This window comes from Herpailurus yagouaroundi, unplaced genomic scaffold, assembly GCF_014898765.1.
Source record: "Herpailurus yagouaroundi ecotype Mexico unplaced genomic scaffold, PumYag 210, whole genome shotgun sequence".
NCBI lineage: Eukaryota > Metazoa > Chordata > Mammalia > Carnivora > Felidae > Herpailurus > Herpailurus yagouaroundi.
This window is the reverse complement of record NW_024412441.1, coordinates 14,723,319-14,738,275: the sequence shown is the minus strand read 5'-3', so window position 1 is coordinate 14,738,275 and position 14,957 is coordinate 14,723,319. Positions and strand designations below refer to the sequence as shown.

At 35.9% G+C, this 14,957-nt stretch overlaps 1 protein-coding gene across 5 annotated transcripts in view; it reads right to left on the bottom strand.

Moving 5' to 3' along the window:
• Nucleotides 1-14,957, bottom strand: part of SRBD1 (S1 RNA binding domain 1) — a 221,423-nt gene that overhangs the window by 108,449 nt on the left and 98,017 nt on the right. For all 5 annotated transcript variants that reach the window (XR_005784228.1, XM_040453849.1, XM_040453850.1 and 2 more), the window contains exons 15-16: nucleotides 9,812-9,903; nucleotides 990-1,072 (exon numbers count right to left, since the gene is read on the bottom strand). Coding sequence is in view for 4 of the 5 variants with exons in the window: in XM_040453849.1 (XP_040309783.1) it covers nucleotides 990-1,072; nucleotides 9,812-9,903 (175 nt within the window). In the remaining variant the exon portion in view is untranslated. The remainder of the gene's footprint in view (nucleotides 1-989; nucleotides 1,073-9,811; nucleotides 9,904-14,957) is intronic.

The window sequence follows — 14,957 nt, the reverse complement described above, 5'->3', positions numbered from 1 at the left end:
AAGAAAAGAAAAGAAAAGAAAAGAAAAGAAAAGAAAAGAAAAGAAAAATGGGAATACTCCCAGAGGGCACCTAGCTGGCCCAGTCAATAAAATGGGAAAACTCCCAGTTAAGTCTAGTATATTAGTTCAGGCTTTGCCAATGTGTGATTCTGAATAAAAATCTTAACTACTGTAGGGCACAGCTTCCTTTTCTGTCAAATAATTTCTAAAATCTCTTCCATTTCTAGTGGTCACAGATTCCGTGCTCTAATACATTTCCTTAGAGAAAAGTATAGAACGTATCATTCAGCTCCCATGGCAATTACACAGAAGATAACACTGATTTCAGGTTTAGAAAAGACTTGCATTGAAGAGAAAAATAATTCAACTCAAGGTTTCTAAAGATAAGCTACCATGGATTCACTTTGCGAAGATTTAGTGTCGGCCTTGATTGCCCAATGAACACATACGACCTCAAGAACTGAAAATACAGTAACAACAAGAAGCACCACTACCACGACTGCTACACAGTAACAATTGAAAAGCTTTAGCTCATCCTGGGTAATGGCCAAAAATTAATTATAATAATCAAATAGGAACAGAAAAAAGAAAGAAGGCACAGTAAGTACCAAAGGCTTCTTCCTCAAAGATCAATAAAGATCAATATTTCATACTGGTTTACACAAAGAGCCAACATATTCACCTTGCTTCATATCCTCTCCTTTTTTATAATAATGGTAAAAGGAGAGACTCTCTGGATTAAGTTACTAGTTGGAGCTAATGTTTTAATAATCTTTAAATCGGACTACAGTCAATTCTAAATCTTGATCCAAACCATAAACACCAGAAAAAAAGTTCCCTCCTTCCCTAATAACATAACTCCTAACTACCTTCCCATAAACTGTAAAACCTTTGGAAGTGGGAATCTATTTCCACTGACACCTAATTACGGTGCCAAGTTTGCATACTATTGATGGGTTTCATAAAGTAAATGACCCACACTGCTTTACCTGGTACATTCCAACTCCAATGTGCTTCGGCTCAATTTTCACCAGCTCAGCTAATGGGTCTTGTACACGCCTTGCTATGGAAACTGAAAAAACAGAAAATAAGTATGGCTTAATGTGAAAAGCAGTATCCAGATAATTACATATGTTACTTCCTCATAATGCAAGTATTTAATTCCTTCCCTCTTCTCCCACACAAGAAGACCAGCAATTTAAGTTTCGAAATATCTTTTTCTTTTTTTCACACAAAAAAAGTAAAGGCAAAATTTCAGGATTAATTTTGTTACCAGAATCCCTAGGCATTTCTGAGCACAAACAGGTTGAAAGGGTTATACATTTGGAAAACCACAGAAAACAGTTACTATGCGTACACAATTATCTGTTCATTCTTTGAACACCGCATAGTAGGGCACCTCACGCTTTAACAAACAAGTATATATATATTTGTTTTACTTTTAAATAATCCTGATTATGACATACATTTGCACATCAAATATGTTACTAGGACAAGATCCTGATAATGATGAGTAACTGACGGAATCATATTTTACTGCAACCAGAGACCACGTCAGTTGCTTGTTGAACACACTTGTACTGCCTTAAATACAATTGCAAGTTTGACTGTGATCCGAGTCTCAAATGCTTGACTCTTAACACATTCACAGTTCTAAATCACAACCCTTTCTTGAACATCACAATCCATGTTCAAGAGATTTGAGTTAGCTTCAAACATTCCTTTATCTGTTGTCATGGTTTTATACTTGGTCATCATTTATTGTCTTTTTTTTTTTTTTTTTTTTTTTTTTTTTACAAAATGTTAACAAAATTTCATATCTAATTTAGATTAAAAGATAGATTTAGCTGGAGAAAAGAAATGTAATATGAATACTAAGGATGCCTACAAAGACAGCTCTTTTTTTTTTCTTTTCCCCAGTAATATAGTTACATTGGGTCCTTACCTACAAACAGCTTTCTTCTAAATTCAAGAAAGCTAGTCAGTGTCATCTACTTACACAGACGGTTGGATGAAATACAAACTCAGTTAGTGAAAACATGAAGGCCATCAGAGGAGATCCCATGCCTGTTCTTGTGTTAAACTGTTCAAGGTCTGGCAACAGAAGCCACCTCATGCAAGGGACTATCATGTTCTCTTGTCACTGATTTGTACCATCTCTTCACCAGAGATAAGACCTACTCTGAGCATCAAGTTCACTGCATGGTCACTCAAGTCTTTTTCATATCTTTATTATTACTTCTAACATACAGTGACAATGGCAGCTTACAAAGCTAGCAGACAGCGATAAGCTGGTGTCATATAATCTGCCTATTTCCCCACCAAAGAGATGGGAACTCCAAGGCCTTCACGTACACTTTCTTTTCAAACCTCACAACAGGTTAATAATGAGTGCAAGCCCTGCAGGTTACAGGGGAAATGCCTCCCCCCAGTAATCACACGTATAATTACACAGTAAGAATAGATGCCACCAGGGAAACATCTCATAGTCTCTGAAAGCAAGCAGCATTCCTTTATTCTAGCCAATAAGATGATTTTCAAACACATACATAGTCAAAATACTTTCAGATTTAAAACAAAAAACAAACAAACAAGAACCCACAACAGTGAACCAAGTGAAAAAATACAGGCATCAGAACATTCATTGCAGGAAGGCAATATTAGAAATAAAAAAAAAAAAAAAAAGACATTAAATAAGTAAATCTCTCAAATCTACCCCTTCAGGAAAACCCACATTATGAAAATCTATACTTAGAAACTGGTTAGACAGTTGTATAAGTTGTTAAGTGTGAGCAGATTTCCATATTTTAAAAAGTTTTTCAATACACAAAAGGGTTTTAACTTATTTTCGACCTGGTTCCTCCCTAACTGGTTCACTGCTAGCATCTCCTCTGTTCATCCTGATATTGCTAAATGCAGCAACAATAAACTGGACATGACAGTTCTCCAGTACGTCCTAAGAGCCTCTGGAATTACAGTGTCCCCAATACACAACCTCTACATAGATCCTAATATTTCCAGAATTGGTGTTTTGCTTTCAGATGCTACTCACTCTACAGAGCATAAAAACCCAAGCATGGGAGAGATGGGAGACAAGAGGAAAATGACCATTGTTCATTTGAAGGATGTTCATTGTTCTTGAAGGAGGTAACTTAAACATTGTTTGAAGTAGCACTGGAAAGTTGTATGTCCAGGCTTTCAAGAGAAGATAGTGCTGTCAGGGTACACAAGAAAGAAGTTATTTAATTAACAGTAATGCCTACCCGTAGGTTGAGAATGATCAGGCTGACAACAGATTCCTGAAGGTAAGAGACAGATAGGTAGCTCAGGCAAAGGGAATTATATAGAGTGCTGATAAAGAGAATGAAGAGAAAGGAAGAGTCATGGCCCAAAGGTTGGGGGCACATTCACACTGTGAGATAGAGAAGAAAAGGTTGACATAGTGAAAGAGACAGAGAATAAACAGGGAGGAAAGCATAGCAGTAGATAGAAAACAAAATTCTAGAAAATGTTTAACACAGAGTTACCATATGTCCCCCAATTTTTACTCGTAGGTGGTATACACTCAAGAAAAGTGAAAACATATGTCTACATAAAATGTTATTCATGAATGTTCATAGCAGCATCATTTATAACAGCCAAAAAAGTGAAAGCAACCCAAATATCTATCAACAGATGAACGAATGAACAAAATGTGATATACTCATACAATGGAAAGTTATTTGGCAATGGGAAGGAATGAAGTGCTGATACATGCTACAGCGTGAATGAACCTTGAAAATATTATGCTAAAGTGGAAGAAGCCATGTACAAAAGACCACATGTTGTAATGATTCCATTTATATGAAATGTTGGCAATAGGCAAATCCATACAGACAGAAAGTAGATTCGTATTTATCAGAGGCTGGGGGGAAGAGGGCAAGGGGGACTGTTGCTAATGGGTGCTGGGTTTCTATTTGGGATGAAACTGTTCTACAGTTAGATAGAGGTGATGGCCGCACAATTCTGACTGTACTAAAACATACTGACTTATCCACTTTAAAAGGGCAAATTTGAGGCTGTGTAAGTTATATGTCAATGAAGTGGTTATGTATTTTTATTTTTTTTTAGGTTTATTTATTTATTTTGAGAGAGAGAGAGAAAGCACAAGTGGGGGAGGAAAAGAGAGAGAGGGAGAGAGAGAGAGAATCCTAAGCAGGCTTTGCCCTGCCAGAGCAGAGCCCGACGTGGGGCTTGAACTCATGAATCATGGGATCATGACCTGAGCTGAAATCAAGTCAGATGCTTAATCAACTGAGCCACCCAGGCACCCCTATATTTTTTTAAATGTAGTATATCCAAACATATGCCAAATACCATTTTGCCCACATGATGTCAATATATCTCCATATCACTGTTACTATTCACCATTGTTCAGGAAATTCTAGTCAACGCAACTGAACAAGAAAAGGAAGGTATAATTACTGAAGAGATAGAAACTAGATGATGATGATGACGACGATTTGCAGATGATGACTGACTACCTAGAAAACCCAAGCAAGTCAACTGAAAAAATATCAAAACTAGCAACATTTCAACTGGCTGGTTTTAAAAGACACCCAGACAATAACTAAGCAGTACCATATGCCATCAACAACCAATAAGAAAATACCACGGAGGACAATCCATTTACTGTGTTGTATATCGCCTGCGAGTAATAAAAATAAAGTGTACAGGGGCCCCTGGATGACTCAGTCGGTTAAACATCCAACATTGACTCACGGTTTGTGAGTTTGAGCCCCACATTGGGCTCTGTGTCTGACAGCTCAGAGCCTGGAGCCTGCTTCTGTGTCTTCCCCTCTCTCTGCCCCTCCCCTGCTCATGCTCTGTGTGTCTCTGTCTCTCAATAATAAATAAATGTTAAAAAAATTTTTTTAAGTGTACAGAATGTAGATAAAAGTGCCAATTTAACAGAAAGAAGTTCACTTTATATTCTAGAGATTTAAAAATATTAATTAAATGGCTCTAATTTATATGGAAAAAAAGAAATGCATAAGAAAAGCACCATTAAGGGGCATCTTGGTGGCTCAGTTGGTTAAGCATCCGACTTCAGCTCAGGTCATGATCTCGTAGTTCTGAGTTCAAGCCGTGCATCAGTCTCTGTGCTGACAGCTCGGAGCCTGGAGCCTGCTTCCAATTCTGTGTGTGTGTGTGTGTGTGTGTGTGTGTGTGTGTGTGTGTGTGTCTGTCTCTCTCTCTCTCTCTCTCTCTCTCTCTCTCTCTCTGCCCCTCCTGCGCACGCGCGTCTGGTGTGTGTGTGTGTGTGTGTGTGTGTGTGTGTGTGTGTGCGCGCGCATGCGCTCTCTCTCAAAAATAAATTAAAAAAAACATTAAAAAAAGAAAAGTGCCATTAAAAGAAGATTAAAGCAAATCACGTCATAAGCCACAGTAATTGAGAGCTTCTTGCATTGTGGCACATTAGACAGACCAATGAAAAGATGACAAAAAGGATACATAGGAATTTAGTCTTTAATATATGGTAACTTGTTAAATGGGAAAAATGTAACTCGATGTGTAAAGGGAGACAACTCAACTGCTACTGAGACAAAATTAAGCATTAGAGGGAAAAATTCTGTTAGTTACACCAAAAAGAGGGGCAGGGAGCACAGACTGAGTGCTAAAGGTAAGCAACCAGAGCTTCGGCATGTGGTTAGGCAGGATGTACAGTGTACAACCTGCACCACTGTATGTAGCACCCTTGAAAGCACTGTTTCCCTCTCCTTCATAATATGCCTTCTATCTGAAGGATAAAAAGGTATGGGTTTTGGTCTTCAGTTCTATGAAATATCTAGAATCTTAAAGCTTCTAAAGCAAATAAACTTCCTGCTTAAAAGACAGTAATAACTGTATTCTCCTAAATCTGCCTTATTCTGGGGGTGCCTGGGTGGCTTGGTTGGTTGAGTATCCAATTCTTGATTTTGGTTCAGGTCATGATCTAAAGGTTAGTGAGATTTAAAATAATTTGCCTTATTCTGTTATCTAAAAATATGACATATTCTGTTATCTAAGAATATCAAAGTGGAAATTTTTATTTCTAAAGTCCAACACTCACCTCATTTTAAATTTCCCCTTGCCATCAGACAGCAACAGAGGAAGGTAAGTAAAATTTCCCAGTGCTGTCTTTTTTCATTCAACAACTCCAAATAAGAATTTTTTTCATTATAAAGCTTATTAATGATCTTGATCCCCTAATTAATAACTACATTTCTGAACAAGAAGCTGACAAATCTGTTGACCTGATAAAAATATTCTTTATCTTGATTGTGGTGTCAGTGGTTGTGGTTACCCGACTAGTTTAAGCTTTTCAAAATGCATAGACAAATTCAAAAATTCACCTAAAAAGGGTGAATTTTATTTTATGTAAAGTTTATTTAAATGAATGAAATATATTTCATTTCTCTAAGGATGTAAAAGTTTTTCTTCTTTTTCTAAAGTCTTTATTTCACCCAAGTGGACTCTGTACTGTCCCCTCCCCCCCCCCACCATCTATCTTTAACAGTGTAAGTTTCCTTAAATGACAGGTGACCCTTGACTGTCCATCAGGAAGAGGGTACCAAAAAGCTGCCTCTAAGCGCTTTGCCTAAATGTGAAGTTTATCAGCTGTGGGCTTCATTATATGGTGATCTGGCCCATTTCTGTTTGTACCTCTGATCTCAGTTCTTTAGGTATTTTCTCTTGTCTAGGTGTCAGAATTCCCCTATCTCCTGCATGGAGGGCTTAGTGCTCTCCAAGATCTCTACATCAGCATGTAAGTAATTATTTAATCCCTTCTTCAGTAGGTATCCCAACTCTCATGTATAACCTGTGTCCTCCAGTATACAGACTTTCTGTTTAGCCCTCTCCAGAGAAACAAATCTCCGGTCTTCTGCAAAGGTGAAAGAACAATCACTTAACTGTGTGGAATGGAAGGTCTTTTTTTTTTAATTGAAGTGAAATTATGTAACATAAAATTAACCAATGAGTACAATTCAGTGGCATTTATTATACTTACACTGTTGTACAAACCACCACCTCTATCAAGTTCCAAAAGAGTTTCAACGCCCCCCAAAGAAAACCCTGTACCCATTAAGCAGTCCCTCTTCATTTGCCCTTCTTCTCAGTGCCCGATGACAACCAATCAGCTTTCTGCTTTTATAGCTCAGCCTATTTTGTACATTTCATATAAATGCAACCATACAATATGTGGCATTTCGTGTTGGCTTCTTCTACTCAGCATGTTTCCAAGGTTCATCCATGTTGTGGCACATGTCAGTACTTCTTTTCTATGGCTAAAAATAATATCCCATTGTATGGATATACCACATTTTGTTTATCCATTCAGCCACAGATGGACTTTGGGTTGTTCCCAGCTTCAGGCTATTGTGAATAGTGCTGCTATAAGCACAGTGTACAAGTATTTTGTTTGAGTCCTTGTTTTCAACTTTGAGTATACACCTAGGAGTGGAATTGCTGGGTTTAACTTGGTCTAATTGCCCTTTAAACAAAACTTTCAATCAATCCTCTTACTTTAGATCCACCCACTGCCCTCACAAGATACTTCTAAAGGTAACCTGGTGAATTTCCTGAACCTATAAGGGTTCCATGACCACTTCAGGTTAGTTCTCTGTTTTCTACATGCTCTCTTAGTATTCAACTCTCTCAAGTTGGCTACCTTACTTCTTATTCAGTCATCTGCTTACTAGCTTCAAAATGATTGTTGCTGTTCTTTCCTCTCCATCCTCCTTGTCCTGAGTTTCTGCCTTCTTTCTGTCATGTTACTGTCATTTTGGTGGGAGTTCAGAAAGGAGTAAAGGAATAACAGGTATACTCAATCTTCTTTTTTAAGTCAGAAATCTGTAATAAACATTTTAATATCACCTACCTACTATTCTATCTATCCAGTTGAAATGCCTCTCATGTATGATGAACTTATTATGGGAGACTATAAGCACATATAAGGATAACCTCTGCTTTCAATAGGCTGACAAACAGGTCAGAAGATGTAGTGATCGGAAGGTCATCTTACGTTATGTTTAACACTGTATGAATGTTAAGGTTCTGTTACGTTCAGACAGAGTAAACTTACAGAGGGTTAAAAAGTAAAACCCACACCCATAGGTAGCACAGGTCTCAAATGAAGTATAAAGTCATCCCTGGCATCAGTCACTAGGAAAGAGAAGGACCTCTGGTCAGAAATCAGGAATTGAAAAGGTGGCGGCCCTAGAAAACCAAGAATGGAGACTCCGAGCTTCTTTCAGTATTTGCCTTCAGGACCACTCCTGGAAGACTCAATACGTCTAGGTAGATTTTTTCAGTTGATATGGATCAAACATAGTCACTGTCATACGAGAGCAAGCTGAATCACAGAAGGAAGGCATACCTGTGGTGAATCACACACTGAAGACACAGCCAGCCTTTGGAATCTGAGTAAGTAGGACCATGTAATGATTCCTCTTTTTATTATCTCCTATTTTCAGAGAGTCTTGTTGGGATGTTGTAATCCTGTCTCACCCACAACACTGTGACAATTACCCACGTAGGCCAGTGGTGAAGAGGAAACAGCAGCCCCCGTAGCAGTGGGAGGTCTGAGAGACTGCCACCCCCCAGAAGATATTTCTCTCAAACGTTCTGTTAGAAGATTATCTTTCAGTGCCACCAACTTGGAAGGTTTTGAATTTTATTATTTAAGAAAGAAAAGTATCCTTTTATTATAGAAGTACATATATATATACTTATTCGTTATGTGGCCTCTTTAAGCCTTGGTTTCCTCATCTGTAAAGTGGGAATAATAAATGTCTCAAAGGGCAACTATGAGACTAAGGCAATTATTAGCAGTTCCCAATATGATTACTATATCTCCTCCTCTGACCGAGCACATGGCAAGGAGACAAAGCCCACACTGAACTGCTGTGACAGGGAAAAGTTTCACAGAAGGATCAAAATTTTGAGCTGGGATCTGAGTTTGAGAAGATGACCATGTTAGACAGGGGACTGTATCATGGAGCAAACAATCAAAGGGAAACTACAAGCTCTTTTGGATGTAAGTAGGCTTTTAGCCTCAGATTAATGCAAAAAATTTCAAATATGTATCTCCAGGTACATATTTCAAGAATAGCCAATGAAACTTGAAGAATAGCCAATGAAATTTTAAGTTAAAATTTTTTTCAAAAGTCCCTTTCTAACAACGTCTAAATTTCCAGCTATTACACAGAAAAACGTTCTGACCAGAGTTAACATTTTCCTTATAATACAAATTATTTTCACAGGACATATCAAACTATCTTAATTTCTTCACACACAAGATTTTAACTATTCCACAAAACAGAAACCAAAGCAACTTAATGTGACTAAACTCAAAGCAGGCTGTTTTAAACATTAAATGAAACCGCATTAGCAAGACAAGAGAAACTGGTCATCTGACAAATATTTAGCAATAAACTATGCGTGTTTAATTTGCAATATAAATATATTTAGGTTAATATATTAATTTTGCCAATAAAAAGCTATAATAAATAATATTTTATAGTAATAATATGAGATCTTAGAGTATCTTATTAATTTTATTATTAACTTTCAAGCATTTAATTTTACTAAGGGCATTTTGGGCTAATTTCTAGTATTCTTCCTCTTCTGTTCCATAATTCTAATTATCCTAATCAACCACTTTCTTCCTAACATGCCAATTCTTACGTATATATCTTCTAAATGATTTTGGATAAATATTTTGCTTGCTTAAAACATAAGTCCAAAGTATCACAATCACATGCTTTTGTGATGGTTCATAGTTTCTTACCTGCACTTCTCAAATTAGGGTCCAGCCCCGGCATCTCTTTGTTAGCTTCAGGGCTGACACTGTAGATTGATGCCCCTGCTTCACTGACGATACTGAGAAGAAACAAAAGGGGGAATATAATTTTCCAAACTTTCTGCCTGGTCGAAGAAAATAAATGAATAAGACTGGGTATTATAAGAAAAAAAAAAAAAACCAAAACACCTGTTCTCTTTTTATTTCAGTGGTACCTATAGCATTTAATTTTTCATAAACATAAAGTGATCAAGTAATGTTTGTGTTCTACACAGAGGAAATACAGAGGTTTATTATTTTTTAGGTTTATTTATTTTTTGAGAGAGAGAGAGAGAGACAGAGAGAGAGTGAGCGAGCAGGGGAAAGGCAGAGAGAAGGGGAAGAGAGAATCCAAAGCAGGTGCCAAGCTGTCAACGCAGAGCCCAATGCAGGGCTCGAATCCACAAACCATGAGATGGTGAGCTGAGTCAAAAAGCAAGAGTTAGATGCTTAACTGAGTCACCCAGGTGCCCCAGAAATACACAGGTTTAAATACATAATGAATTCATTCAGTTGTTTCCTGTCCATAGTAATCAAATAGATTATAGAAAAACACAATGGATACTCTCCCCTGATGCCAACTTCAAATTTCCAGAATACACTGAAATTCTCTTTATAATCCGCTGTTGACTGACACTTAATGACTCCCAACTGAGTTAACCATTCTAAAGCATCATGGAAAGCACATACACATGTGTGTGGATATGTACATATGTGGATATATACAAAAACCACTGCCATAGACACTTCCATTATTATTACTCAATTATAATGAACAACCACAATGTGAACAGGAAGGGGATCAGATGGGATATTATCCCACTTCTTTTCAGGAGAATCTAAAATCATCCTTCAGTAAACTTGAAGCCTTTGACCTCAGGCAGTTGGTCAAACTATTTCATTTCAGCATCTATTTAATCAAAGCATCCCATACATCATCCTCTTCCTTTCTTCTTTGCCTCCAAATACTTCATACACCACTCTTCTGCAACTGACCTGTTTATGGTGGTTGACATCACTACAGTTCATTGAACATTTTTAAAATTAGAGGCATTTTTTTATGACAAAACACGCAAAGAAACATCATCTACCCTTAGAATTTACAAGACCTATACCTCTCTGCCGTGCCATCTAGGCATTAAGACTCAAAAGCGGAAACATATTAGCACTTAATTTTTAATCCACTATTAGAAACTTCTTCCCTTCTCTGTTCCTCAATATTTACTTCAATTATAAGACAAGTTTAGTGGATACCTTTTAAATATTGCCCCCTTTTAAGAGCTGAACACTGATAAAGAAAAGTGTGAAAAAGTTAGTTTGTTACCCCTTGTGTTTCAAGAACTCTTGACCAAACTTTGACAACAATTAAAAACCACCAAGATTTGAAGATTATTTTGGGGAATATGAAGATTTATATTTTTTTGCAACCAAGTCTACTGTCCTAAATTTCATAATAGGAAAAATGAACACGCTGCAATTGAAAAGCAAGGCTGTTTATCCTGTTCCTCATCAATACTACCCTCGGGATACAAAAGGAGGTAAATGAGTGTGTATTACAAAATTTGCTTTAACAGATAAGTAATATGCCCAAGGTCATTTGGAAGGTAAACTACTGAGGTGGATTTGAACCCTAATCTGCTTGAAACCCAAGAATGAGCTCTTAACCAGCAGAAAGAAGCACAAATAACTTCTGAATAGCTTTACAACCCCTCATTAAAATGAAAACCCATATTTTTGTACTAAACAATACATGTAATAATATCTTTTTAAAGAAGAACCATTTTCTTAAATAATGGATCCATAGGAGCACATTTCTCTCTTTCAATGCCTTCACTTCCAATCAAAAGGTAAAATGGGTTTTGTTTTCTGTGTCTAACAGAACCTAAAGCATGGAGAAGGTCAAATATGTTCTATGATTTCAGAGATGGACTTTAAAATGAAAAGGTAATTGTGCTTTTTCTTCAATATAAGAGTTAGATTCTGCTTATCTTCTACTATGTAATGATCAAGGAGAAAATGTAATGTCAAATAAAGCTTGAAGTGAAGAAAACTCTTAGTGTGGCATAAGAGGATGTTAAAACCAACATACTAGAAGGGATTTTTCAGTTTCATCATAGTGGTACTTCCTTACCTGGGGCCCTTGGTCTTCTAGGCAAGGAAAAACAGGATTAATAAAAACTGTATACAAAATATTTGGGCTTATCCATTTTTTCTAGGAAAAGGGATTATAGTTTTCACTGATTACTTAAAGAAATCCACAACCCCAAAAGAGGTTAGGAAGCACCATCACAGTATAAGAATATTCAGACACTAGTCATGGAAAATCTGGTTTCAAACACAAATCAACAGTCTAACAAAGTTTTGTTTTGTTTTGTTTTTCCTAAAAAAACCTAGAGCATCCATGAAGTGCAGGGTGGACCTATTATTAAGGGAAAAGAATATTTTTAAAAATTTCACCACAGATTTATTTTCTATCATTTCAAGAAGGCTCCAAAATTACCACTATTAAGTAAAGGAGACTGAAGTGGTAAATACAAATTCCAATTAACTGTGGCCTTTAGCAACTTGGTACCTGAGAATTTTCTGGGTGATTCACTGTCTCTTGGAAGGTATAATTCTCAGTAGACTGAGGGAAACTGTTGCAAAGAAAAACACTCAGATAATAAATATTCCTCCAAATACCACACTGCCACTTCTTTTAAACAGAGGAATACAAAACAGATGTGACACACTGCACCAAAAGATTTTAGATTAACATTAATATTAAATCAATACAAAATGTAGTAAATTTCATATGCTTTAGTTATTACATAGCATGGGTCCAATAAACAGTTCAGTACTAAGCACAGATCAGAATGCTCCAATAATCTAAATGAACAGAAAAACCTCAACACTGACTTCTTCAATATAAAACACTGAAGGACCTAAGAAGTGTATGTGGCAAGAATTAAATGAAACAAATCAAGCTGGGAGTGGTGATGATTTTTTCCAGGAGAAGCTGAGAAGAACAAAAGTTATAATGACCCCACCCCAAATATCCTATTTGGATTTCAAGGATAGACATTCAGAGAGCATGCTAGATTTTATAAGCCACTTTCTGTGTATTGCAAGTTTCCCAATAAATTATTGGAAAAGTACTCCAATTATCTCTAATATATTTTGAAAAAAGCAAAAAGGAACTTTACATAAAATTCAGACAGCTCCTGATTTAATAAATATTATATTCCATAAAACAAATTTCTCTCAGGTGTAAAGAAACTGGACTCATAATCTTAGCAATTTGATTACTTTATTTTGCCATAAAGCAGACAAGACTTTGAGCAGAACTTAGTATTTGGGGGGAATTTCAATGAGAGAATTGTAAATGAACTAAGGGTTCAATATTATTATAGTGCTCTGAAGTTCCTTCAATGAAATTGCTGGTACATGTAAATACCTAAATATATATATATATGGCAAATATCTCAAGTGTTAAAAATAGGAAAGTACATTTCAGGAGCTACCACACTGGACTCACATTTTACCAGATATATATGATATATATGTTACTGTAATAATGCTCTGTAATTAAATAGGTATTTTTAAAAACACTTAACCAAACTCAGCATGATTTTAGGGTCTCTTTTATTTAAAAATATACAAACCATACACTCAAAACTAAAAACTGAAATGCCCACAACACAGATGCATTTATTCTTAAATTCATTTTTTTAAATTTTAATAAAAACTCTTTAAGTTAAAAATGCTAAATTTTGTTATCTCAAGTAAAATCCAATATTACATAAATCTGACCATTTATCAATATAATTTTATTTTTTTTAAACTAGGCTTAAACTACAGAATTTGTAAGTATCTTCTGCCAAAAGAGATTGTATGTTGATGAATCTTTTAAAACCCAGTTCTCAAGTAGTTTTCTTAGAGTGACTATTCATTCTGACAATAAGAAAATGGCAATTTTCTTTTACGAAATTGAGATGGAGGGTGAGGATTCCTTTCATGAGACAGGGGAACTAGCCATTTGTTTTTTTAAGTTATTAGGCTAATAGTTTTCACATTCATTTACAAGGTTACATGATGTCTCCTCTCTTCTCCCCATTTCCCAAATATGAAAATAGCTTTGTTTTCTCTTATTTTAAATCACATGCCTCCTCACGTTAACAGGAGAATTTAATTCAAAGGTAATCTACTTAAATGAAAATGCAGTTATTTAGGAAGATATCAAAATCAGCCAGGATATATTGCTTAAATTAACAAAAACTGATGTGTTTTTAATTCTTTTCAAAACTACATTGGAATTCCTCAAACCTTACTGTTAGCTAACAGCTTTCATATCTTCCTTCTGCCCACCAAAAAAATAATAATAATACACACTAACTACTAGGTTAAATGCACAGCTTATTTCACTACAGTTTTTAAAAATAATTGATCTAAAAACTCTTCTTCCAAATTTTCAGACTGAGAAACATTCATATGGAGAGAGAGTAAATGCTTTGAGCTAAGCTCCGCAACAAGTAATACATAGTACTAAAAAAGTTAGGCAACACAGACCTGGATTCTGTGCTCTGCACACAAGATAACCTGTTCTAAAGTATGAAAGGACGGCTGTTGTCCTTTAGGGATAGGAAACAAGGCCCAAACCAAAACCCCGTGAACACAAGGTGCTCTAGGATTTAATGGTTAAAGTACAAAGTTTATTTCTAGGACAATATCAAAGCAATTTTAAGTTCCTATATTTAGTGATGAACTGTCATTTCAGGGAGTTTCAAATGAGCAATGTCTAGTCACTTTAAAAACTAGGGTAACCTGGTGATGATAAGAAGTAAGGAAACAAGCAAAATCATAAACTGTTAAAGATGTTTAAGCTGTAGAACTCTTCTGGATGGTATCCTGAAAATATAAATCAGAAGTTAAAAAAATATGCATCGTTTCTGAATCAGCTATTATATTTTTAAGAATTTATACAAAAGATATTTAAAAATACACAAAAAATGAACAAGTGCTATTTGTCAGAGCATAGCTTTTTTTTTTTTTTTTTAATTTTTTTTTCAACGTTTATTTATTTTTGGGACAGAGAGAGACAGAGCATGAACGGGGG